We start from the raw sequence: 26,705 nt of genomic DNA on the forward strand, positions 1-26,705 counted from the left end.
TTAAAAAAAAAAATACACAAAGCATACAAAATTACTGGAAATTGCTTGTCATATTTGATGATTTATTAACCAGTGTCTTAGGATAAAGAAGAGAATGTTACTAATTTACTATTAAAATTCGTTGGGAAAGACTCTTTTTAACCCCCCAGATCAACTGCTACTTTGAAAGAGTGGTTCCCTTATTATGGGATAGGATATAAGGGAGAGTAATATGATTTCATGTCTCCATTTGTAATAAAACAGAGCTCAAATGTTAATATGCCACTGAAGCCTTTCAAACTGATTTGTAATCTGTCAACCCCATTAATCCTCAAATTCTACTCTTATCCACTCCTTCCTCCCCCAATAATTCATCTGACAAGTAGATAAAGTTTCTAAGAAATCCCTAAGATTGGTAGAAAAAAAATATTTCAGAAATATTAAAAAGAACCCTGGGGTGTGGTACAGCTGAAAACCAGAGTATCCCCTTAATGAATTTAGAAAGCTAATAATAGTTTCATAACTTCTCTAATTTTCTTCTACCTTTTCTTTCTTAACCTTAACAAAACATCACTTAAGATACTGAGACAAATAATCATGTAAAAAAGCTAGGAGAAAGCTAAGAGCTTTACTTGGATGATATTTATACCCGTGTGAAAGAAAAAAGTCATTATTTCCCTCAAATCAAAATACAATTACCCTTTCATGAAATAACTCACAAATAGAATGAAGAATTCAAGCAACATAAAATCAAAATGCCTTTTAAAACTTTAGAACATGTCTGAGTCGAGTCCTGTGACAGTCCACCAAATAATACACTATCCAGTGTCTACTTTAATGTTCCAAAGACTTTCCGGCACCAAGTCTCTGACTCTCTGGGAGTACCTATTGCTATTCCACAGGCATCCTGCCAATTTCTCCTCCAATTCCAAAGAACTTTCTCCTAGACGGATCGTCTAAGAGAGCAGTAGTGAGAACCAGTTTTAACTTGCTAATGGGATAAAACGATGTACTTGTGATAGAAAAGACACAGTTTCAGAAAGATGTTTATGTGGCCTGCTGCAAATCCTGCAAGTTAATTTAATTAATCTTTGTTTTCTCCTACCTTTTGCATTTATTTGAGGCATTAGCATGGCCACCCAAATAATATCACCTTAGAAACAAAGTGCTTACTTGCACTAATCATTATTCACACAAAAAGAGGAGTGGATTTAATTTCATTAAGAAGTAAATTTTAAAAATATTTTTAAACATAACTAGGGAATTTATAGTTTTCAAGATACTCTTTTGTGAAGGAACTATAATATCATTATCATAATATTCTAAATACAAAGCACCATCTATCTTTCCCCTAGTGAGCTAAGAGTTCTAGAAAGTTCTCTTGGTTTTATGGTCTTAATTGTGTATGGATAGATGTCCTCATAAAACTAATCTGAAGCTGAGATCATTACTTGTTTTATAGGATTCATGACTTTACAAAGAATTTGGGACAAGCATCCTTTAAGTAGGTAGTATTTTGGCTTTATTTTATATTATATTTTTAAAAATGTGCTAACATGGCCTTACCTGGGTAGCTCAGTTGTTTAGTGCATTGTCCCCGATACACCAAGGTTGCGGGTTCGATCCCTAGTCATGTCATATACAGGAATAAACCAAAAAATGCATAAATAAGTGGAACAAAAAATTGATGTTTCTCTCTGTCCCTTCCTCTCTAAATCAATCAAGAAATGTATTTTTAAAAAATCGGATAACATCAACTTTTTCAATTATACATCTATTGCAAAAAGGGAGACCTAGTGGTGTGTTGGAGTAGGTATATAATTTAAAATTAAATCTTGTAAGCTTACAATTAAGTTACATAAAAACAAAATTAATAAATGCTTAGAATTCATCACTCCTAATTACATTATTCTTTCAATTATTTACATCATTGTATCTGTATAATAGTGTAAGTCACCAGTTCTTTTCCTAACACTGTATTCAGTGACATTGCATTGGTGCTTGAAATTGGCCATGGGGAGAGTATATACAGCATGGAAATGGGCAAATGTTGCCTTGCCTTGACTTAAGAAAATGATGGAGAAAATTTTGAAAATGCAGATTTAATTTAAAAGTGTGTTGTGTCTATAGCCATTCCGTTGTAAATTGCACATACACAAAGAGAAAATATTCTTTTAGTACTCAAAAACCAGTATCCAACTCAGAACTCACTCATACTAATAAATGGATGAAGTTTCAGCATACATTATTTGTTGTTTCACTTTTGTCTTTAACATAAGGAAAAATATCAACCATCATTCATGTTAGAATAGTATGGCATTGTAACTGCAGTTTGGTCATTAATGTGAGAGTTTAGCAAAAATCAACAAGAGAACAAGAGCATTCTGTGAAAATCAGTTGGCTATATGGAATTTACAACAGAGAGCACTGCTTATTATTATTATCTGTAAATTATGTACTACACATTTTTGTTAGATTTATAATAAACTGTAAATGCACATACATGCATTTATTCTTTTTTTTTTTTTTTTTTTTTTTTTTTTTTTTTTTTTTGGTGAAGCAATTGTGAAACATTCACCAGAATAGCAGTTAGTGAGACCTTCTTTAAGTTGGCTTCTGAGTCCTTTTCATACTACCCTAGCAATCTCGGATAGCCTTTTTGGATAGCCTGCTGGTATGACAAAACAGCCAAAAACAATATATAAACAAATAGGCATAGCTGTGTTCCAATAAAATTTTATTTATTAAATCAGGCTGGCCAGGAATAGTTTGTAATCTTCTGATTTAAACTTAAGTAAAACAAAGAAGGCTTATGTTAGAACTTCACTTGTTTGTCAACTGTGTGAGTTACTTCTTAGCGAAATCATATCTAATAGATTTAAAATAATGAAAGAATACTTCCTCATGTTTTTGGTACTATTTATAATGGTACTACAGGTACTACACATTTGGAAGTTTAATCTACATTTCCAACATTTTTCACTATCACTTAAGTCTAGACAATCAACAAAACAACAAGTCAAGGCCTTTGCCTTTGTAGCATTTGCTGATTTCTGTGAGATAAGTACTCCCACCATCACTGATTTCAAACTACCAATCTGATGTCTCTGAATGTGGAATTGGGAGAAGATAGTTTATATATGAAACAATGGATAAAGGTATGATCTCTGTATAGTACAGTTATACAGTATTCTGCCACACAGATACAATAAATTTAACCTCATGAATAAAACAACTAAGATGTGATGAGTTTTGAGTACGTTTGCTTTTTATATAATCTATGTAATGGCAAGTTTACATGATTTAATTTTTAATAAAAGCTGTGTTAAATCACCAACCTACAAACTTTCTGAATATCCTATATGATAAAAGCCTAATATGCAAATTGTCCCCTTGGGCGGTTGTTGCATCTGCTGCCGGCGCTGGCCCTGCTCACACCCGCTGCCAGCACCGGAGCCTCAAGGTGTGATATAATCTCACCAGGTGTTATTTCTCTTCGTTAAAATTTAGAAAGGCAAAGTTGAAAAGAAAAAGTCTCAAAAAAACCCTGACATGAAACATCTGTTGAAACATTTAATATCTGTTAAACTATAAACATTTATTTACTGATAGGCTCTACTGCCACAGTAGGTTAAATACCACCTTGGCAGGCTTGCCAATTATATAATATCTATAAGACTTATGATATGTACCATACAGATATGTAAAGGTACAGAATTTTATGCTACTCATTTTATTTTCCCAAACCATTTTTCTTAATACCAAAGAGGACAGGTCTAGCTATCCTTTTCTTCCTAACAAAGCCAGCTTTAATCGAAATGAATGCACTAACAACTTCATTTGAAGTTGAACTTTAAGAAATCCTTTAATGCAAAACTAAGTGTATCTCTGTTACATATTTAACTTGCAATAGGATATCCAGCAGCTACCAAGGGACCTGAAAAGGTTTGTTAGTTGATGACCTGCTGGGATGGGCTCCACACATAGGTAATACCCAATTGTAGACAAAATCTTCTGACCTACATCTCAGTCTCCTTTAAAGTTAATCTGAACACACTGTACATGAAAGGAAAAGAAAAGTGAGTTTTTCTCCTTTACCATAGCACTGGGACTTCCTGAGGTTTTCATTCCATTGCTGATTGGTCCAGAACTACTATTTCCTTCTAACTATTCCCAGTTGTGTCTGTCACACATACTTAGGATTGCACACTAAAAAGAAGTGTTAAGATGTAAAAATGCCATTAAATCTGACAATTATTTTCTTGCCTTTAACCCTCAATATATCAGGAAAAATGGCCATTACCATTTGACATCTAGGTCCAACGGAACCTTTATCTTTGTAAGCCATTTATAGAACTATGAATAATTTACGGATGTATTAATAACGTTATTTGAAATTGTAATAAGAATTTAAACACTGCAAACCCTTTGCATCATGTAAATTTTGGTGTATTAGCAAAATGGGATGGTCTAGGTTCTTGTCATAAAAATATTATTGCATGATGATGCCCTTCTTGTTGAATGACTAACTGGATGAGGACACCACATTTATTGTCTGTCCTGAAAAATACTGTTCACTTATCAAATGTAAGTTGAAAAAAATTCATCTAGGATGCTGTCATCTGAAGACTCAGAGTTTGAGGTTTTATTTATAGGACCAATTTCTTTTTTTTTTTAATTTTTATTATTTTTTTTAATTAAATCTTTATTGTTCAGATTATTACATTTGTTCCTCTTTTTTTTCCTCCCATAACTCCCCTCCTCCCAGTTCCCGCCCCACACACTGTCCTCATCCATAGGTGCACGATTTTTGTCCAGTCTCTTCCCGCATCTCCCACACCCATTTCCCCCCCAGGAATAGTCAGTCCATTCCCTTTCTATGTCCCTGATTCTATTATAATCACCAGTTCATTCTGTTCATCAGATTATTTATTCACTTGATTCTTAGATTCACTTGTTGATAGATGCATATTTGTTGTTCATAATTTGTATCTTTACCTTTTTCTTCCTCTTCCTCTTCTTAAAGGATACCTTTCAGCATTTCATATAATCCTGGTTTGGTGGTGATGAACTCCTTTAGCTTTTCCTTATCTGTGAAGCTCTTTATCTGACCTTCAATTCTGAATGATAGCTTTGCTGGATAAAGTAATCTTGGTTGTAGGTTCTTGGTATTCATCACTTTGAATATTTCTTGCCACTCCCTTCTGGCCTGCAAAGTTTCTGTTGAGAAATCAGCTGACAGTCGTATGGGTATTCCCTTGTAGGTAACTGAGTTTCTTTCTCTTGCTGTTTTTAAGATTCTCTCTTTATCTTCTGCTCTTGGCATTTTAATTATGATGTGTCTTGGTGTGGTCCTCTTTGGATTCCTTTTGTTTGGGGTTCTCCGCGCTTCTTGGACCTGTAAGTCCATTTCTTTCACCAGGTGGGGGAAGTTTTCTGTCATTATTTCTTCAAATAGGTTTTCAATATCTTGCTCTCTCTCATCTTCTGGCACCCCTATCATTCTGATGTTGGTACGCTTGAAGCTGTCCCAGAGGCTCCTTACACTATCCTCGCATTTTTGGATTCTTTTTTCATTTTGCTTTTCCGGTTGGGTGTTTTTTGCTTCCTCGCATTTCAAATCATTGACTTGATTCTTGCGCTCCTCTGGTCTGCTGTCGGGAGTCTGTATAATATTCGTTATTTCAGTCCGTGTATGCTTAATATCTAGTTGGTTCCCCAATATAAGATCGAGGGTCTCATTAGTTTTCTTGTAGATCTCATTAAGTTTATCAGCGGCTTCTAAACAGTTCTTGAGAGACCTTAAAAGTGTGGTTCTGAACTCTATATCTTCCATTGACAATTTTGTCCTGTTTCTTTGTCTCCGCATTTTGTTATGCTTCCTTGGTGCACCCCCTAGTGGTCTTTGTTCGCAGTCTTATAGTTAAATCTTGATTGTTGTAGCTAATTCCAGGGAGGGTTTGACCTCCAGGCCAAGTGGCTATGAGAATCAGCTGTGTCAGCAGTGAGAGAACTTCTGTCCTCTAGGGAGGTGCTAATCTAGCCTTTGCCTGAGGCTATCCGGCAAATGCCTCTGTGTAGGGCTTGGGTGGGGCAGGTCGAACAGGATCAACAGGGTGGGCGGGAGAGAGCAGTTATGGCGGCTCTCAGTCCCGTCCCCAGGGGCTCTGCCTCTCTGAGTCCCAGCACCCGCTGCAAAGCTCGGAGAGAAAGGGGCACTCGCTCTGACCGAAGCCAGACAGTCCCGCTTCTCCCGTTTGAGTCTGGGTCCCTAAAGACTCGCCTGGATCTGGAGCTCAGAGTCTGCGACTCCCTCCCATTGAAAACGCCAACCGGGCCCTCCGCCGCCAGCCCGCTCCGCGCACTCCGCACCTCAGAATTTGACTTCAGCACTGTGCCTCCTCTGAGTGTCCGTATGCGTTTCTCTTTCCTCCTAATTGTAGGACTTCCACTCAGCCAGCGTTCCTGTGGTTCTGGGTGATGTCCCTTCCGTTTTTTGGTTTCACTTTTGAAGTAGTTGTTCAAAGCAGCAAACTCCGGCGTTAACCTATGCCGCCATCTTGGTTCCAGGACCAATTTCTTCTTCTTCTTCTTCTTCTTCTTCTTCTTCTTCTTCTTCTTCTTCTTCTTCTTCATCATCATCATCCAGAAATGTTAATCTCTTTGCATTTATTTTTTGATATGTCCAATAACTGTGAAACATGGCAGTTTTTTTTCTTTTCCATTATAAATGAAATATAAAAGTAGATCAAAATGATAGTGTTTCCAACATTCTTTAATATATTATTGAAATAGAATACAGTACTCTGGTGCCACACTTAGAAAAATAAAGGGTGAAATTTTATTTCATCAGTGAATCATCCTTATCTGGGAGATTTCATCATTTTTCCATTTTATTATTTTAGTCTTTTTTTTAAAGCATAGTTGGCCATAATTAATGGATAATGATGAGCAATAATAATTCCTACGATGATAAAATAGCAAAATGTTTCAAGATAGAGGAAAATATGATCCTTAAGATTATATAATGTAACTCAGATTTATAAAACAATTCAACAAACCCATAAGGCAATGACAAGACAGACTCAGTTTTATTCAGTTAAAAAAAAGTAACTATCCTCTCTTCTGAAAGCCTCTAAGAATAAAAATCATAACATGCCAATGCTTTTAAATAGTAAGAACTGCTTAAAAACAAAACTCAAAAACAAAAAATTGGACCTCTGTGGGTTAAGAACACTTTCTCAAATTATGTAAATGTTAGTACCAAAAAAATTTAATGTAAAAATGCAACCCAGCCAGCATGGTTCAATGGTTGAGCATCAACCTATGAGCCATGAAATTATGGCTTGATTCTTGGTCAGGGCATATACCAGGGTTGCGGGCTCAATCCTCAGTGTGGGGTGTGCAGGAGGCAGGTAATCAACGATTTTCTCTCATCATTGATGTTTCTATTTATCTCTCCCTCTCCCTTCCTCTCTGTAATCAATAAAATATATTTTTAAAAAATAAAAATGCAAATAAAGACATCTATTAAATTAGGAACATTGTTTTAAATGAAAGGAATGAGTATTCTACATTACTACTGGTACTGTCAACACTTCTGAAAGGAATTTCATAAAAAATATTTTAAAAACCTTCATACTCTCTAACACAGTAATCAAACTTTTAAAACTCAATCATAAGAAATAATCTGGAATATTGAGACAATCGTATGAATAAAAGTTTTTATTGCCGTGTCAATCATATAAGTTAGCAAGAGGTCTAAATGTTCAATACTAAGGGATGGCTATTTAAACAGCCATTTAAAATGGGGGTTATAGCCCTGCCGGTGTGGCTCAGATGGTTGGAGCGTCATCCAAAATACTGAAGGGTTGTGGATTGATTCCTATCAGGGCATATGCCTGGGTTGCAGGTTTGATCCCTGGTTGTGGCACTTGGGAGGGCAACCAATCGATGTTCTCTATCAGATTGATCTCTCTCTCTCTCTCTCTCTCTCTCTCTCTCTCTCTCTCTCTCTCTCTCTCTTTCTAAAATTGGTGGGCACATCCTTGGGTGAGGATTAATAATGCCTATCTCACAGGACTGTGAAGATTAAATGAGTGTGTGTGTGTGCATACATAAAATAAGATGGGGGTTATAAAGACTATATAGCAACATAGAATAATAGTCTTCCTCTTTATTTCTAATGAGACCTCTCAATCATCACTCTGTAGTGAAATAGCTAACTACTATGAGGCATATTCAGTAATTAAGTATTTCAAGTCAAAATATCTAACAAACTTGCATTATCTCTATACTACCAACCTATTCCCAACATATTTTTGCTTATGTACACCCTCTCACGACTAACAAAACCCAAACCAAATCAGTTAAGTCCATTTTATTCATGTCCTGTTCACTCCTACACATAACACTGTCTAGCAAACAGAATATTTAATGACTAGCATATAGTAGGAGGACTAATTAAGTGAAAAAATGCAGTTATAAGCCATGATTAAACTATGTTAAAATAGGCTTGTGTGTACATACATGCACACACACACACACGGGGGGGGGGGGGGGGACGGGACTATATCACTACAATAATAATAGTTATATTCTAGTGGGAGCTTTTTTAGTTCCCAAATTTTAACTAAGAAATTTAAAACAAAATGTCCCCCTTGAAATGTGTTTAATCTAGGTTTATAAAAAAAAATTTTACTTTGAAATTCAATTGTAGTGAGACTGCTAGGATATTGGTATAATTATACATTCATTACGGCATCGTAAAATGATACAATTCTTTTGGAAAGCAATGTATAATATGTGTCAAAAGCCAGAAATGTGTTTATATCTTTGACCTAAAAACTCCTACCCTGGGAATTTATCATAAGTAAATAATATAAAAGAAAAATATGCACAAAGATATTTGATGCAACATTGTAATATTTAAAACATTAAAAGTGTCTAAAAATAAGATAATGGCTAAGTAAATTACAGTACATTCTTTAAAAATAGTAAATATAAAAGACATAGAAATAAGGAAAACACAACAAAAATGTTAAGATTAAAAAGTGGAACATAAATAATGTTGAATAAAAGGAAAAAAAGAAAACTGTATTAACTATTTCAACAAACCAAATATTCTCTTCATAAATTAAAAAGGAATTGACACACTAAAAAATAAGGAAAACTGTTATGTTAAAATGAGAAAAATGTATTCATTTTTAAAGTTATCTTCTAATAGGGCTTTGAAGATAATGTTTAAAAATCAAAACTGGAAACATAGATATTAATGAATAATAATTTCAAGTTTTTAAGAAGAATATCTAGAGTTTCAGAAAGGATAACATAAAGCCTTTGATAAATGACAAAAGGAATTCTGTTCTAGGTATAAAAGTTTCTTTAAGGAAAATAAGTATTAAATATATTCATATGTAACTGTTCTAACAAAGTTACACAGAAGCTAAATTATTAACAAAACTGTATTAGTCTTTCTAAAACAAGCCAGCAATGGTATAATTTGTATGCTTTTTCTTAAGACATTGAAAACAGTTTTTGTCATCTAAGTGGATATTCATTAATACTAACAGAAAAGGAAAGAGTGCCACCTACTGATCTGTAATCATTTCCACATTTTTAAAAAAGAAATCAATTTTCTTATTTACACTGCAGAATTTGAAGTCTCTAGCAAGAATAAAATGAATGATAATTAAATATTACTAACTAGCAGAGTATATTTAAATACTACATTTTTAGTACATACTACTTAATAAAAATGAATTATAAATTTAAACCAAGTCTGATTACATGAGGGAGAAATAATTTAGAGTGTTAATTGTGCACATGTCAGTGTATTAAACAAGACATAAACAATTATTCAACACTGTAACATAACACCACAGTGCTCACAACAAAAAGAGAGAGAAATATTGCTTCTTTCCTGTGGTAAAATTAGATGCAAATAACTACTTATGTTTTAGCTAAAATAAAAATTCTTAAATATGTATCAGGGTTAGAAAAAGCTGATTAAAAAAGAAAAAGTTGATTAGAAGTTACTAAAAGTGATCAGTTAAACTAACGTCCATAACCAAAAAAACAATGGAAGAGTCTGAAATTTGAAAGATAACTGTAAAGATCTGGCCAATAGAACTTGCATATTTATAAATACCTTCATTTAACTTCTCTCAAAGCTAATCAATGTTATCAAATTTTGAGTTATGCTATAGTCTTCAAGGTGTGAGTCAATTAACCCAAGCCAGCTGAAAGTGCATTTTACATGGGGAAGATGGAACAGTACCTCATGTAACCAGAATGGAGGAAAATCCCCAAGTAGAGGAGAACTGAATCCTACTATGTGCCATAGCACTTCACACACCAGGTCAGAATTTCCACATGAGGAAGAATTAGAGTGGGCATTATTATACTGTAAGTGTGTTTTCAGGATGAAAACCATTATACTTGGTACTGAGAGTTTCAGGAACAAACTATAAAGGTAGGCCTGCTCTCAGAAGACCACATCAAAGACCTATGATAACAGGTAACATTTATCTCATTCAGTTATAATAACAATCCTAAGGAGGCTATTATTCCCATTTTACAAATGAGGAAACTGGGGCTTGGGTGGGAAAAGAATAAGCGTAAGACATTTGGGAGAAAGTAAAAAAAAAAAGTTTTGAATTGAAATACAAAGCTACAAATTTTTGGTAGTCAAATATAACATTATTAAAGTTGACATTAGGCATCAATCACTATACAAATGTTATATATAAATTTAAGTCCTAAACTAATAAACTAAAGGTTAATGCAGGGGTCCTCAAACTTTTTAAACAGGGGGCCAGTTCACTGTCCCTCAGACCATTGGAGGGCCAGACTATAGTTTAAAAAAAACTATGAGCAAATTCCTATGCACACTGCACATATCTTATTTTGAAGTAAAAAAACAAAACGGGAACAAATACAATATTTGTATTTGCATGTAGCCCGCGGGCTGTAGTTTGAGGACCCCTGGGTTAATGTTTAATATTTTATAACAAAATTAATGTTAGGTGTTTTCAAGCAATTTCTGTTCTAAGAAATTAATTCAGTATCATACTCATTACCACGAGAATTTACTAAGCTAATTATCTTACCTATTTTTCAAAAATACCCATTGATTTCTTCATTCCTTATAGCATACTAGGGGAATATTCCAAATTATAATTTGAAATTACTCATAAATATTAAACTTTTTTCTATACAGATTGGAAGCTCTAGGAAAGCAAAGACAGCCCTTTCTTTTATGTTCACCTCTATATCTCCAGAAATAAACTGTGTGCTTGGCATACACTAAGTGCTCCAGAGCTACTTGATGAATAAATGAAAAACTGATTTTGAAATTTGCTTTAGCACCAGTGGCACAAATAACTACAGTAAATGAAGCAAGTAACAATATTATTTTCTGAAATAGGAAAGCTCTATGTAGCCATAGCAGGTAATTAGTTAAGTAAAATTCAATTACTGCACTGTCCCAAATAAGATTCAAATATAGGGAAACAAGACAGAATGAATCCTAATTTAACAGCAAAAGCACTAACTTTGGGGTCTAATGCCAAATCAGCCATGCAACATCTATTGCCCTACTACTCCTTGACCTACACACACACACACACACACACACACACACACACACACAAAATTTTCCAAGAAATATAACTGGATAGCAGAAATGTATGCTTCTGGAAAATTTAAAATTTGGAAAAAACAATAAAACCATTTTCTTGATCTGGATGCCTGGAAGGAAACTGACAATTTTGGTGGTTGTGGTAAGTAAAACATCAAGATACTTAATTTTTCTAAGGCATTTGATAAGATTACTTATTGATTTAGGAACATAAAAACTATCTATATATATAAAAGTCTAAGCAACCATTACTACCAGATGATCGGCCGGTAGATATGATGTGCACTGACCACCAGGGGGCAAATGCTCAATGCAGGAGCTGCTCCCTGGTGGTCAGTGCACTCCCACAGCCAACTTCCCAGGGTCCCTCCTCCTGGCTGGCCGGCCCCGATAGGCCCCGATTGGTACTGGGCGAGATAGCCCCGATCGCCTGCCAAGCTGCGGGACCCCACCCATGCACAAATTCGTGCACTGGGCCTCTAGTTTTATTATAACAATGAAATTGTATTATTTTTATAAATCCAGACAGATTAAAGGGAAAAAAACTTCAGAAGGGAAAAAAATTTTGACCAAGTCCACTATAAATTGGAGTCTGTCAAATCTGTGTATGCTGGTACTGTTAATCTCTACTTTGAAATGTATATACCTCTGCTTAAGGGTTAACTTTGTGTTTTTATTTTTTATTTTTTTAAATATGTTCTCATTGATTTTTAGAGAAAGAGGGAAAGGGATACAGAGATAGAAACATCAGTGAGAAAGGAACATCAATTGGCTGCCTCCTGCATGCCTCCTACTGGTCATCAAGGCTGTAACCTGGGCATGTGCCCTGAATGGGAATCAACCTGCGACCTCTTGGTTCCTGGGTCAACCCTCAAACACTGAACCACACTGGCCAGGCAAGGGCTAATTTTGGTGGTTTGAATGCAAAGCAAGAAATACCCATATTTTAAAATTATTTAATTTAATCTGTATGTTGTCAAGAAACCATTTCTAAGGATAATAATTATAAACAGAAAAAGTAACAAGCAAAAGAATCAAATAAAATGTTATCATAACATGGTTTTGAAAAAAGTAAATATTCTAGAAATCAATTTGAAAGGAAAAGAAAAAACTTGAAGTGTCACAAGATAAACCTTAACGTTTCTATATTTGTACTAGGAGAATAAACACCACGGTAAAGAAAAAATGCAAAGAATACTGGGCTAAGACTAAGAAATTGGGGACTCCACTGCCATCTTTGTCACTTAACAGCTGTGCTACTTTGAACAAGTTACTTTTTGAGACTACTTCCCCAAAATTCTGAACAAATTTTGCTAAGGATAGCAGTTAGGTAGAGTAATAGGACTTAGGTTTTGTGTAAAAAGTGAAATGGAGAGTGAGTGTAGGATTTAAAGTGATAAATGCAAGCCCTGTCCAGTGTTACTCAGTGGTTAGAGCACAGTCCATGCACCAAAGGGTCTCAGGTTCCATTCCCAGTCAAGGGCACATATCTGGGTTGCAGGTTTGATCCCTGGCCCAGGTTGGGGCCCATGTGGGAGGCAACCAATCCATGTGTCTCTCTCACATCAATGTTTCTGTCTCTCTCTCTTCCTCCACACTCTCTAAAAATCAATGGGAAAAATATATCCTACTGTGAGGCTTAACAAAAATAAATCTAATCTAATAAAATAGAAACACGCAAATTGACTGCACCTTCGCTATGCCTTAAGCCACGCCCACCAGGAAATGAGAGAGACTATATGCAAATTAACCCAACCAAGATGGCGGCTGGCAGCCACGGCTCTAGAGCAAGCAGGAGGCTTTGTTGCCCCTGTAATGGAGGAAGCCAAGCTTCCCGCCTGCCCTGGCCGGCTGTGGCCTCCATTTAAGGCAATAAAGTTTCAATTATAGAAGATAAATAAATCCCAGATACCTGCTTCCAGCAGCCTCCACTGGGAGCTTGGGTGGCTGGGGGCCATGGCAGGCCTGCAAACAGCCATCAGCCCCTTGCCCAGGCTGGCCAGGCACCCCAGCGGGGACCCCTACCCTGAAGGGGCTGTGGCCAGCCTGCAAACAACCATCAGCCCCTCACCCAGACTGTCCAGGCATCCCAGCGGGGACCCCCACCCTGAAGGGGCTGTGGCCAGCCTGCAGCCATCAGACCCTCACCCAGGCTGGCCAGGCATCCCAGCAGGCCCCCCCACCCTGAAGGGGGTGTGGCCAGTCTGAAAACAGCCCTCAGCCCCTCACCCAGGCTGGCCAGGCACCCCAGCGGGACCCCCACCCTGATCCGGGACACCCTTCAGGGCAAACCAGCCGGCCCCCAACCATGCACCAGGCCTCTATCCTATATAATAAAAGGGTAATATGCAAATTGACCCTAACAGAACAACTGGGAATGAGTGGTCACTATGACACTCACTGACCACCAGGGGGCAGATGCTCAATGCAGGAGCTGCCCCCTGGTGGTCAGTGCGCTCCCACAGGGGGAGCTCTGCTCAGCCACAAGCCAGGCTGATGGCTGCCAGTACAACGGTGGTGGTGGGAGCCTCTCCCGCCTCCTCAGCAGCACTAAGGATGTCCAACTGCAGCTTAGGCCTGCTCCCTGTTGGCAAGTGGACATCCCCCGAGGGCTCCCGGGCTGCCAGAGGGATGTCTGACTGCCAGCTGAGGCCCAATCCCCCAGGGAGCGGGCCTAAGCCAGCAGGTGGTCATCCCCCGAGGGGTCCCAGACTGCAAGAGGGCACAGGCCGGGCTGAGGGACCCCCCGCCCCGAGTGCACAAATTTTTGCCTCTAGTAAGTAAGTAAATAAATAGGAAGCAAGACCAGTGTAAGCTCTGGAGACAAATACAACTATTAATTATAACAAAATATATGAAGTTTGATGGCAGAGATATATTGGGGCAAAAGTAGATTTATAGTTGTGAACATGTGAAACAGAGTTTATTCCTGTATTACTATTTATTAATTATTGTATTATTTTCCATATGAACAACTGTAAACCTACTTCTGCCCCATCCTATATATCATATAGGCACCAAAAGGAGGGGAACTCCAAATCTGCCTTAGTAAAGATTTGGAGGTGCATCATTCCTTTGCAGAAGCAGAAGCAAGTTAATGATTCTGGAGATTGAAACCTGAAGCAATGAGAAGCAGAAAATTAATATGTAAAAATAGGCAGAAGTCTCACCATGGAGGGCCCTACAGGTTTACACAAAGAAATTTGTACTGAATGTCATAGACCAGTCACCACAAATCAGCCCTTGGTTTTATTTCACATATAACCTTTATGGCTCAGAAGAAAATCAAACAAATAACACCATGACCCTGGGCAACTACTGTGGGTGCACAGAAGGCTTTGCTCAGACCCTTGCACTCCAGCCCTGCAAGGTTATGAAGAGAAAGTATCTGAGAAGGTCAAGGGAGCAGCTAGATGTGAGGTTGAAATTTGGGGCCCAGGGCATTCTGCAAGCCCGTCCATTAAGAAGATTACCTTAATGATGGTACTATCATTTCACTTAGAAATGTCCTGCCCAAGCAGAGATTTCCACAACCACAGAAAGAAAGGCCAAAAGTGAGGAGGGAGGAACATTTTATTCATGTGTCTAACTTTAATTACAGTTCCTATGTAGGACTTGACATATAGTGAGGACCTTACACGCAGCACTGATTCAGCTTGTTCCCAATGCACAATGTAACACAAGGCAGGTTAATTCACCCTTTTAAAAAAAAAACTCCCACTACTCCACTCCTTCTGTAAAGTTGGAATGATAATAGCACCTGCCTTTAGGGTTGTTTCAAGATTAAATGAAATAATGCTTATGACTATTCCATGTGATATCAGGACAAATTATCTTAATGCTGCTTTTATATTCCTATTGTCAAATAAACACAATATTAATATTTTAGTGATAATAATTTAGCAGTGCAAATTTCCTCATTAACATTCTTCTATTCATTAAGTACTCTCAGTTATTAGAATAAACATCTTTTCTCTAGAATGAATAAAGTGAATGAAAAAAAGAAATTGCTCTCCATAGACATTTTTGGTTTTCCTTGAGAAAAAAGGTTGGTTCATTGTAAATGTAAGTAAAGAAAGCTAATAAAGTGTTTTATACTATGGAATATACTTGCTTCTTGTTTAACAGTTTATCATGGAAGAGAAGTATCTACACTAATAAAAGAGAAACATGCAAATTAACCATTACTCTGCCACTCCGCTACATGCACCAGCCAATCAGGAGCGAGTATGCAAATTAGTCCAACTAAGATGGCGGCGGCCACGGAGCTGGAGCAAGCAGGAGGCTTGGGTTGCCCCTGGTGATGGAGGAAGCCAAGCTTCCCGCCTGCCCTGGCCAGCCCTGGGCTCCGCTCAAGGCTACAAAGTTTCAATTACAGAAGATAAACAAATCCCAGATACCTGCTTCCAGCCCGCCCTGGCCTCCACTCAAGGAGGGGCTGAAAAAAAGAAAAAAGAAAAAAAGGAGAGGCTGGGAGCTTGGGTCACCGGGGGGCATGGCCAGCCTGAAAACGGCCATCAGCCCCTCACCCAGGCTGGCCAGGCACCCCAGCGGGATACCCCCACCCTGAAGGGGCTGTGGGCAGCCTGAAAACGACCCTCAGCCCCTCACCCAGGCTGGCCACACCCCCATGGGGTGAGGGTCCCCGCTGGGGGGCTTGGCCAGACTGCAAACAGCCATCAAGCCCTCACCCAGGCTGGCCAGGCAGCCCAGTGGGGACCCCCAGCCTGAACGGGATTTGGCCAGCCTGAAAACAGCCCTCAACCCCTCACCCAGGCTGGCCAGGCACCCCAGCGGGACCTCCACTTTGATCCGGGACACCCTTCAGGGCAAACCAGTTGGCTCCCACCCATGCACCAGGCCTCTATCTATACTAATAGAAGGGTAATATGCTAATTAGACTGGGAGACGTTCCAGGAGACCTTCCAGATGTCCTCTGGACAAAGCCATGGTGGCGGGGCCGAGGTAGAGGCGGTTAGAGGCCAAGAGGGGATGGCAGTTGTGGGTGATCAGGCTGATGGGGGGCAGGGCCGTAGGGGGTAAGCAGACCAGTAGGGGGGCCAGTTAGGGGCGAGCAGGCCAGCGGTGGGGATCAGCTGGAGGTGATCAGGCCAGCAGGGGGGGTCAATTTGGAGTGAGCAGGCCAGCAGAGGGGCAGTTGGGAGCGAGCAGGCCGGCAGGCAGAGTGGTTAGGGGCAATCAGGCAGGCAGGCAGGCAGGTGAGTGGTTAGGAGCCAGCAGTCCCAGATTGTGAGAGGGATGTCCGACTGCCGGTTTAAGCCTGATCCCTGTAAACCGGCAGTAGGACACCCTTCGAGGGGTCCCAGATTGGAGAGGATTCAGGCCGGGCTGAGGGACACCTCCATCCCGGCCCCCATGCACAAATTTCGTGCACTGGGCCACTAGTAGTTCAGATAAAAGATAAAAATTTAAACAAAGGGAATGATAAGGGAGTATTTTAGAAATTTTTTAGGAAACAAAATTAGCAGAACTGGGAATGGGAAATGAAGAAGTAGAATGAGGACAGGAGTCAGAGACACCTCTCATATTTCTACCTTAAGTGACTAAATAACACAGGGTATTAAGAGTAAGATAATGAGTGTAGCCTTTGACATACCAATTTGAGGTGCCTCTGGGAAATGTGGAAATGGCCCACTGACAACTGGATATAGAGTGTGAAAGGTGTGGGATGGAGATACAGTTTGGAGAGTCCTCAGTATGCAAATGATAGTTGAAAGCATGAAAGTAGAGAAGATCATACATTGAGACTGAGAAACAGTGAGAAAAGGTCAAGATAAAAATTTTGGGAGCACTAACATTTTAGAGGTAGAAGAATTATGGAAGATGAGCACATGAAAGGCACAGAAAATGAATTAGTTATATAAGGAGAATGAAGAGAGTATGACATCACTGAAGAAAAGTGATAAATGCAAGAAGATACAATAAAGGGAATCCTGGAAGAAAGTGGCAGGTGTGGCAATGCAGTTTTTTGATCTCCCCAAAATATCACATTAAATAAAGCAATTTATATTACAGGATGACAAAAGTATATGCATCAATGCCAAAATACCAGAGGGTGATGACCAACCACCAAAAGTCATGAGACCTGAGTATTACCCATCTGAACTTGGACAAGTGGTGAGAAGCAATGGGGAGATTGGCTCAAAAGAGAAGAACCTCAAAAAGCCAACAGGTATTCACTAAAAGTCTGGCAGGTCATGTGAGAAGAGTGGCTAGGACTAAGGGTCTGGCTACAGGGGCTGGGGTGAGATCTATAGAGGAGAGAAAAGCCCTTGAGCTCAAACCCAACCCTTTGCTACTCTCTCTCTAGGACAGAGATCACTGAGAGGAAACTTGCTGGGACCAGAATCACAACTGGGCAGAAAATCAAAAAGGAAAACTAGCATTAAGAGAAGATTCAGATAAAACTGGTGAAAGAAAATAGAAAAATCTCAGAAAGCTACTCTATTTTTGAACAACACACAAAGAGGGAGCACTGTAAAGTTAGAAAAACTACCTTGAACTTCCTTCTAGATGTTCAGAAAACTACATTCACATATTTCTATAGGAAAAACATGAATTATCAAAATAGCATCTAGAAAATGAAAGCAAATGAAAAACACATAGTCAAAATACAGATGAAAACTGTAATATTCTATTTTAAATGGCCTAAAAGACATAAAAGACTAAAAATCAAAATTAGAAAAATTCAGCCTTGGCCTGTGTGGCTCAGTGCTTGAGCATTAACCCATGAATCAGAAGATCACGGTTCGATTCCCAGTTAGGGCACATGTCCACGTTGTGGGCTTGATCCCCAGTGGGGAGCATACAGGAGGCAGCCAATTGCTGATTCTCTCTCATCATTGATGTTTCTATCTCTCGCTCTCTCTGCAATCAATAAAAACATATTTTTTTAAAAAAATTAAAAGAACTCAGAAATGAGGTGACACAACTCAAGAAAGCAGTTACATGATCTAACAATGGGCACATGGTACAATCATTAAAAAACTGGAGTGAACAGGATAACATAAGCAACAAAAATTTTTACCCATTTCAGTAATTATGAACAATACAGTATTAATATTGTATGTGTAATCTAGGATATGGCAAATAAATAATTATAGAATGTTCTATCATCATTTTTTATCCCTGGGAACTAAATTTTTGTTATGAACAAAATTATTTACTGATGTAACATGAAAGTAAAAACCCTATAGTCCTGAATTTGAATTGGAAACATCTATATAAACTCATTAGCTACTTTATTGGTTATCTATCCAAACACATCTATATGTATGTTTTTAAGTATAAATATTTAATTACCATTGCTTAGTAACAATGATGACCCAGTTGTAATAAGTACCCCACGTGCCTAGATTGTGGATTTGAAATGCCATTTCTCAAGAAGCCAGGATTTCTTGATAAAAGATTGATTCTAAGTGGAGGACAAGAATATACAAATGAGATTAGAATAATTTGATATAGCAGATAGATGGGCTCTATCACAGATAACTAGAATCATGTAAAAAATCTCAGAAGCCAGACTGAAGAAGCTACCACTGGCCAAAGATAGGACAATCTGTGTTGCAATAGGGTATAACTAATTAGTCAGCTATGGATGACCAAGAACCAACTCATTATCTTAAAAACTAGGTATATAAAATCAAAGAATCAAACATTTCTCTTCCTTTCTCTTTATGAATTATATCACTAAGTAACTCAATAATAGATGAGGAAAAGGATTTCCTTATAAAATCATTCCACTAAAGAATGAAATAAAAACAAAATGATGAGTGTCTCTATCTTGCAACCCCTAATGGATTAATGGGTTTAGGCATTGAGCATCAACACTGCTAATACAAAAAAAAAGTGAAAACTAGACATTAGCCTCCTGATGAAGGAACGTAACACTGCATATATCTTGCCAAAGGTATTGAACCAGAGTCTGATCCAGCCTCAGATTCTCGCTGCCAATTTGCAAGAAACACATTTAACTGTACTATGAGTACAGAGTCAGCAAAATCAAGACTGTGGCAATCCTGTAAATCATACCACCCAAATTCTTCAACAAATACACTGGAAGAAAATGAAAGGGATTCAGCAAGGGCAGGTTTGGTGGGTGGGGAGCTATAGACCAAAAGTGACTTAAAAGACATTTAAGGTAAAAACAGAGGGGGGTGTAAAGAAACTAAAGGTCAGGGATATATACATTTGGCAACTTTCAAATATGCAATACAGTATTATTAACTACAATTAACACGTTGTACATTATATCCCATGACATTTTTTTGTAACTGAAAATTTGAATTTTTTTACTCCCTTCACTCATTTCGCAGATCTCCCCCGCCCCCAATTCTGGCAACAACAAATCTGTTCTCTTTATCTATGAGCTTGTGTGTGTGTTTTTAATTTACACACAACATAAAGGTTCAGAAAGGTAAAGTAACTTGATAACACTATAAACTCAGTAACTACTGAGTCATGTCTGAATGGTTTAAGGAAGCCCATGCTTTTTCTACTATATATCCTGCTGCCCCTTCAGTCCTTCTATTATTTTCCCTAACTGTGGTTAAGTCCTTCTAGTCTTATACATTCACCATCATAGAGAAGCCATTCAAATGCTTTTTTTGACATGAACCAAGTTGAAAGATTGATAAAATGGTAGTCCCATGACAGTACTTTGCTAATATTTTATGACCAAAGTCAGGCCTCTCACATGTGGCTCTTGAGGAAATAAAAAGAAAATTACTCTGGAAAGCAGGTCTTATTATCGAAGTTGTTTATGTCTGTCACACTTCACACCATTAATAGAAGACTAGGAACTTTCTAACATTCTGTACCCAAGAAAAAAGAAATTTCAGATTGTAATGACTTATTAAGTTGACTTGTGTGGCTTCCCTCGCAGCCCTGGCTTCGTCCAGAAGGTCATCCAGAAGGACGTCTGGTCTAATTAGCATATTATGTTTTTATTATAATAGATTGCATAAAAAGTCAAAAGAATTAAGATTCTTTGCTTCAAATATTCTAGAAGAGAAACTCAAAATTTTACTGAGGTAATTTCAGACAGAAGTCAGTACCTAAAATCACTAACCTGTTTTTCATACTCTTTCACTTCCCAATATAAATCTGATATCTTAGTTACACTTCCTTGGCAGTATTTAAACATGATAACTATATCACTTTGAGAGAATTTTATTGTGTATTATTTGCATGCTATAAAAATAAAACAAAAGAACCAAATGGATAAGTGGAGATTATTATCAAAGTTCTAGCCTTGGTTTTGAGTATGAGCTTATTAGAGGTTATTTATAAAATAACTCTCTAAATAAATATATGAAGGTTATGTATGAACCAAACATAAGCCTATGCACAAATCAAGGATTTAGATTAAATGTCCATCTGAGTCCAAATTATTAAAAAGGCCACAAAAAAAGAGAGCCAGTTTAACTATTAAATAGGAGGTATAATACGAGACAGAAAGTTATGCAAATTACAAAAGTTAGATTTAGAAATCTCTAAAAGGCAGAGAGAAAATGGGCTGGAAAAAAAAATTTTTAATGAATTTCTTTTCTTTCTCTCTCTCTTTTTTTTATTTCAGAGAGGAAGGGAGAGGGAGGAAGAAATAGAAATATCAACGATGAGAATCATTGATTAGCTGCCTCCTACACGCCCCCTATTGGGGATTGAGCCCACAACCCAGGCAAGTCCCCTGACGGGAATCCAACCATGACCTCCTGGTTCATAAGTTGACTGAGCTACACTGGCTGGTCTGGGCTGAAATTTTTAAAATGAAAGTAGTAGTTCCAGCTCAATTACATGCCATTTGATAACGTGCATAAGTGTGGTCATTAAACTTTTACCACTGTCTAATTCACTGATAGAAAACTCATAATCACCTATCATTCTGAGAAACACTGATGTGGCCAATTATTCACATATTAGTGTCTTTCCTTTAATTTCCTCCTACACAATGCCTTAAGTTTTCTAAGCACAAATCCGAATTTTGTGTATTTCTAAGTGCCTTTCACCTAAAAATTCCAGAGCCACGCAAAGATTATTTTTAAAGTACAAGAGGAAATATCATATATTAATATTTAATATGACCCTCATAAAAATGCCTAGGAAGCTTAATAAATTACATTTAATGACAACAGTAAAGAAGGAATTCCAGGTATACTTGACATTCATGACTTGTCCGTAAGAGAAAATGTCAGTTCTCTTCAATCAGGCCTCTGACCAAGAAACCCTCCTTTTATAATGTTGATATTGAAATGCATTTGTTATGTTTTTAAAGTAAGTATATTGCCCTAGCTGATTTGGCTCAGTGGACAGAGTGTCGGCCTGCAGACTAAAGGGTCCCTGGTTCAATTCCAGTCAAAGGTACATGCCCAGGTTGTGGGCTTGATCCCCAATAGGGGGCGTGCAGGAGGCAACTGATCAGTGAGTCTCTCTCATCATTCATGTTTCTATCTCTCTCTCCTTCTACCTTCCTCTCTGAAATAAATAAAAATATATTTTTTTGAAAAGATTAAAAAAAATTGCCCTAACTGGTTTGGCTCAGTGGATAGAGCATCGGCCTGCAGACTGAAAGGTCCCAGGTTCGATTCCAGTCAAGGGCATGTACCTTGGTTGCGGGAACATCCCCAGTGGGGTGTGTGCAGGAGGCAGCTGATCAATGTTTCTCTTTCATCGATGTTTCTAATTCTCTATCTCTCTCCCTTCCTCTCTGTAAAAAATCAATAAAAAATATTTTTAAAAAATTAAAAAATATAAAGTAAGTAAATATATGCTTAGAGAAGTCCTAACAAATATAAGTCTCCAAGATAAAAAACTATGACATTAGGGAATAATGGTTTAAAAAGAATGACTTTACATAGGGGATTATAAAGAGTAAGATTTCCTCAAGGACAATAAAGGCTGCAAATATAAATAAAATCAAAGGTGGGGAAGAAATCAGAATTTTAGGCAGTTACAGAGAAGCTGGCTGAGGGGAATATGTAATTACTATGCCTGATTAGCAATTATTTTATAATAAAAAATTCTATACAACCAAACATGTCTACTTATCATTAAAAAATGGATGTAAATCTGTAAAATATTAGTGAATGTTCCAGAAACATACAACTCACATTACTAATAAGCAAGAGGAAAAGAGCTATCCCAATTTTTATGCTTCAAAGGCTATTTACTTAAATATCCCATCTATCCACACTAATAAAAGACAAACATGCAAATTGGCCATACCTTCGCTATGCCTTAAGCCACGCCCACAAGGAAATCAGAGAGACTATATGCAAAATAACCCAACCAAGATGGCGGCTGGCAGCCACGGAGCTGGAGCGAGCAGGAGGCTTGGTTGCCCCAATGATGGAGGACTCCAAGCTTCCTGCCTGCCGCAGCTGGCTCTGAGCTCCACTCAAAGCAACAAAGTTTCAATTATAGAAGATAAATAAACCCCAAATACCTGCTTTCAGCTGGCCGTGGCCACGGAGCTGGAGCGAGCAGGAGGCTTGCATTGCCCCTGGCGATGGAGGAAGCCAAGCTTCCCTCCTGCCCACCCTGGCCCGCTCTGAGCTCCTCTCAAGGCTACAAAGTTTCAATTATAGAAGGTAAATAAATCCCAGAATAAAAAAAGAAAAAGAAAAAAAGGAGAGGCTGGGAGCTTCCGTCGCCGAGGGGCTTGGCCAGCCTGAAAATGGCCCTCATCCAGACTGGCCAGGCACCCCAGTGGGGACCCCCCACCCTAAACGGGGTGTGGCCAGCCTGAAAACAGCCATCAGCCCCTCACCCAGGCTGGCCAAACTTCCATGGGGTGAGGGTCCCCACTGGGGGGGGGGGGGGGGCTTAACCAGCCTGCAAACAACCATCAGCCCCTCACCCAGGCTGGCCAGGCAGCCCAGTGGGGACCCCCACCCTGAAGGGGGTGTGACCAGCTGCAAACGCCCATCAGCCCCTCACCCAGGCTGGCCAGACACCCCAGTGGGGACCCCCACCCTGAAGGAGGTGTAAACAGCCTGCAAACGCCCATCAGCCCCTCACCCAGGCTGGCCAGGCACCCCAGAAGGACCCCCACCCTGATCCGGGACACCCTTCAGGGCAAACCAGCCGGCCCCCACCCATGTACCAGACTTCTATTCTACATAATAAAAGGGTAATATGCAAATTGGCCCTAACAGCAGAAAGACTGGGAATGACTGGTCACTATGACACACAATGACCACCAGGGGGCAGACGCTCAATGCAGGAGCTGCCCCCTGGTGGTCAGTGCGCTCCCACAGGGGGAGCTCTGCTCAGTCACAAGCCAGGCTGACGGCTGCCAGTACAACGGTGGTGGTGGGAGCCTCTCCTGCCTCCTCAGCAGCACTAAGGATGTCTGACTGCAGCTTAGGTCTGCTCCCCGCTGGCAAGTGGACATCCCCCGAGGGCTTCCAGGCTGCCAGAGGGATGTCTGACTGCCAGCTTAGGCCTGATCCCCCCGGGGAGCGGGCCTAAGCCAGCAGGTGGTCATCCCCCGAGGGGTCCCAGATTGCAAGAGGGCACAGGCCAGGCCTCTAGTATACATATAAAAGCCTAAGCGACCATTATGACCAGGCGACCAGATGACCGGACGACCAGCTGGTATCTATGACGCGTAGTGACCACCAGGGGGCAGATGCTCAATGCTGTCCCCTGGTGGTCAGTGCTCCCATAGCCAACCTCCCATAGTCCCTCCCCACAGCTGGCCAGCCCGCATCAACCCCAGGGCCAGCTGGCCAACCTCCCGCAGTCCCTCCCCCCGGACCAGCCAGCCCCCATCGGCCCTGATCGGGACTGGGCCCGATGTCCCCAGTAGGCCCCAATCACCAGCCAGACCAAGGCATCCCACCCATGCATGAATTCGTGTACCAGGCCTGTAGTTCTCAAATAAGGCTTTTTTGTGGTCATGTTCTGTTCGCCCTTCATAAAATTCACAAAGGAAATCAATGGCTCATCAGACATAACCTTGATTATGCCACATCTCTACTTGTTGATGCCAGCTGCAAGTTTGTTAACTTAAAGGTTAGGATAATTTGTAAATAATCCTATAGAATAAAAGCCTAATGCAAATTGGCCACTCGGGCAGTCATTCGACCGCTTGCTATTATGTGTGCTGACCACCAAGAAGCAGTGCAGAACATGGTGGGAGTTGGCAACGCAGCGCTGGTAGCAGGCGCTCAGGTGCTGGGTGCCTGCAAGGAGCCCAGCCCACACCCTTGCAGCCTCTTCCAGGTGAGCCGGGCGCAGCTGCCGGGACCACGGGGGCTGGTTGGGCTCCCTGCGGGTTCGCACAGGAACTAGTCTGCAAGGCTGGCCGGAAGACAGCGTGTTGCCCGCCTGGCTTCCATATGGTGCCGCTGGGCGGACCAGTGAGGCGTCCGGCCGCACTCACTGCATCTCCACGTGGGGACTCAGGCACCGGGACCCAGGTGCTACCCAGGGCCCAGAAGTCAACTGGCACCTGCCCTTCCATGCAAGATGCTTGAGTTTCGATCACCAGCCAGGCCTAGGGACCATACCTGTGGACCAGGCCTCTAGTATTAAAATATTTTTATTGCACTCCTAGAATTTACATATTAGTATGGCATTCTATATAATTCAGTTAAGAAAACTAAGATGATTAAAAACCCATTAAAATAGTTACCTGAATATATGAGTTAGAAACAAACAAAAATATCACAAACCTTCTTGAGAAGACACAATGGGTGGCATGTAATCAGGAATGTATTCTTTTCTTTCCTCTGCATCTTTACTTCCAGGTTGAGGAAACTGGAGTACATTGTTCTTACTAACAGGAAACGAAGGAATTTGATGTGGGAAAGTAACGGGTTCAATATTGTGAATATAGTCTTCTAGTTCATTAAGACTAACCCCCATAAGTTGGAAAGCTTCACCAACATCATCCAAAATTGGGTCTGTTCGGCCATCTGAAACAAAGTCAAAAGCAAAGCAAATTATTTTAAGAAAATCCCATGAATATTTAAAACATATTAAGACAAAAATATTAGCTAAATATGTATCAGAATCAAGTACGTTGCATATTCAAGACCTAGCTGTCAGAAAGAATGGAATAAATTTTAAATAGAACATAGTATTTAAATATTAGAGAGTTGCGTGACTGGTGTGGCTCAGTGGTTGAGCGTCAACCTATGAACCAGGAGGTCAGGTTCAATTCCCCGTCAGGGCACATGCCCAGGTTGTGGGCTCAATCCCCAGTGGGGGGCATGCAAGAAGTAGCCAGTCGAAGATTCTCTCACATCATTGATTATTTCTATCTCTCTCTTCCTTTCCCTTCTGCTCTCTGAAATCAATAAAAACATATTAAAATATATGTTAGAAAACTGATTCTCTTTTAAAATAATATCTTTATTGATTTTTTTAGAGTAAGGGAAGAAGGGAGAGGGAGAAAGATACATCGATGTGAAAGTGGGACATCAAAACAGCTGCCTCCTGCATGCCCCTGACTGGGGATTGAGCCTGCAACCTGGGCATAGGCCCCAACTGAGAATCAAACCAGCAACCCTTTGGTTCACAGGATGATGCCCAAGCTACTGAGCCACACCAGCCAGGGCTAGAAAGCTGATTTTTAAAATCAATTTTAAATATGACCTGACAACCAACCAGAATACCACAGACAATTCATACTAACAATCAGTTGGTATGGAACAAAGTTTAGGGAACAGTGGCTGACACAAATTAAATGCCCAATAAATATTATTAGTTTTTATTAGATAGCTAGAATGCTGTGCTGGCTTAAGTAAATGGCCCTTACATTTTCTCTATTATTCAATGATGCATCTCTTAGGGATGCATCTTAGTCATCCCTAAGACAATGACTATGACATAGTTGGCACTCAATAAATACTTGTGGAAAAAAGCTGTGGGACATTTACGCTATAAAATACTATGCAGCTATAAAAAAGAGTGATCTCTTACCCTTTGGGACAGCATGGATGGATCTGGAAAATATTTTGCTAAGTGAAATAAGCCAAACTGAGAAAGACAAATATCACATGATCTCACTTATTTGTGGAATCTAATGATCAAAATGAATTGACCAACAAAATGA

General features: G+C 39.4%; 1 protein-coding gene across 1 annotated transcript in view; it reads right to left on the reverse strand.

The window, feature by feature from the left end:
* TAF3 (TATA-box binding protein associated factor 3) overlaps nucleotides 1–26,705 on the reverse strand; it is a 191,576-nt gene that overhangs the window by 158,672 nt on the left and 6,199 nt on the right. Inside the window, 1 exon segment of the mRNA XM_036341524.1 lies at nucleotides 25,321–25,563. Coding sequence (XP_036197417.1) covers nucleotides 25,321–25,563 — 243 coding nt within the window.

The sequence above is a fragment of the Myotis myotis genome, unplaced genomic scaffold (assembly GCF_014108235.1).
Source record: "Myotis myotis isolate mMyoMyo1 unplaced genomic scaffold, mMyoMyo1.p scaffold_m19_p_1, whole genome shotgun sequence".
In the NCBI taxonomy this organism is placed as follows: Eukaryota; Metazoa; Chordata; class Mammalia; order Chiroptera; family Vespertilionidae; genus Myotis; species Myotis myotis.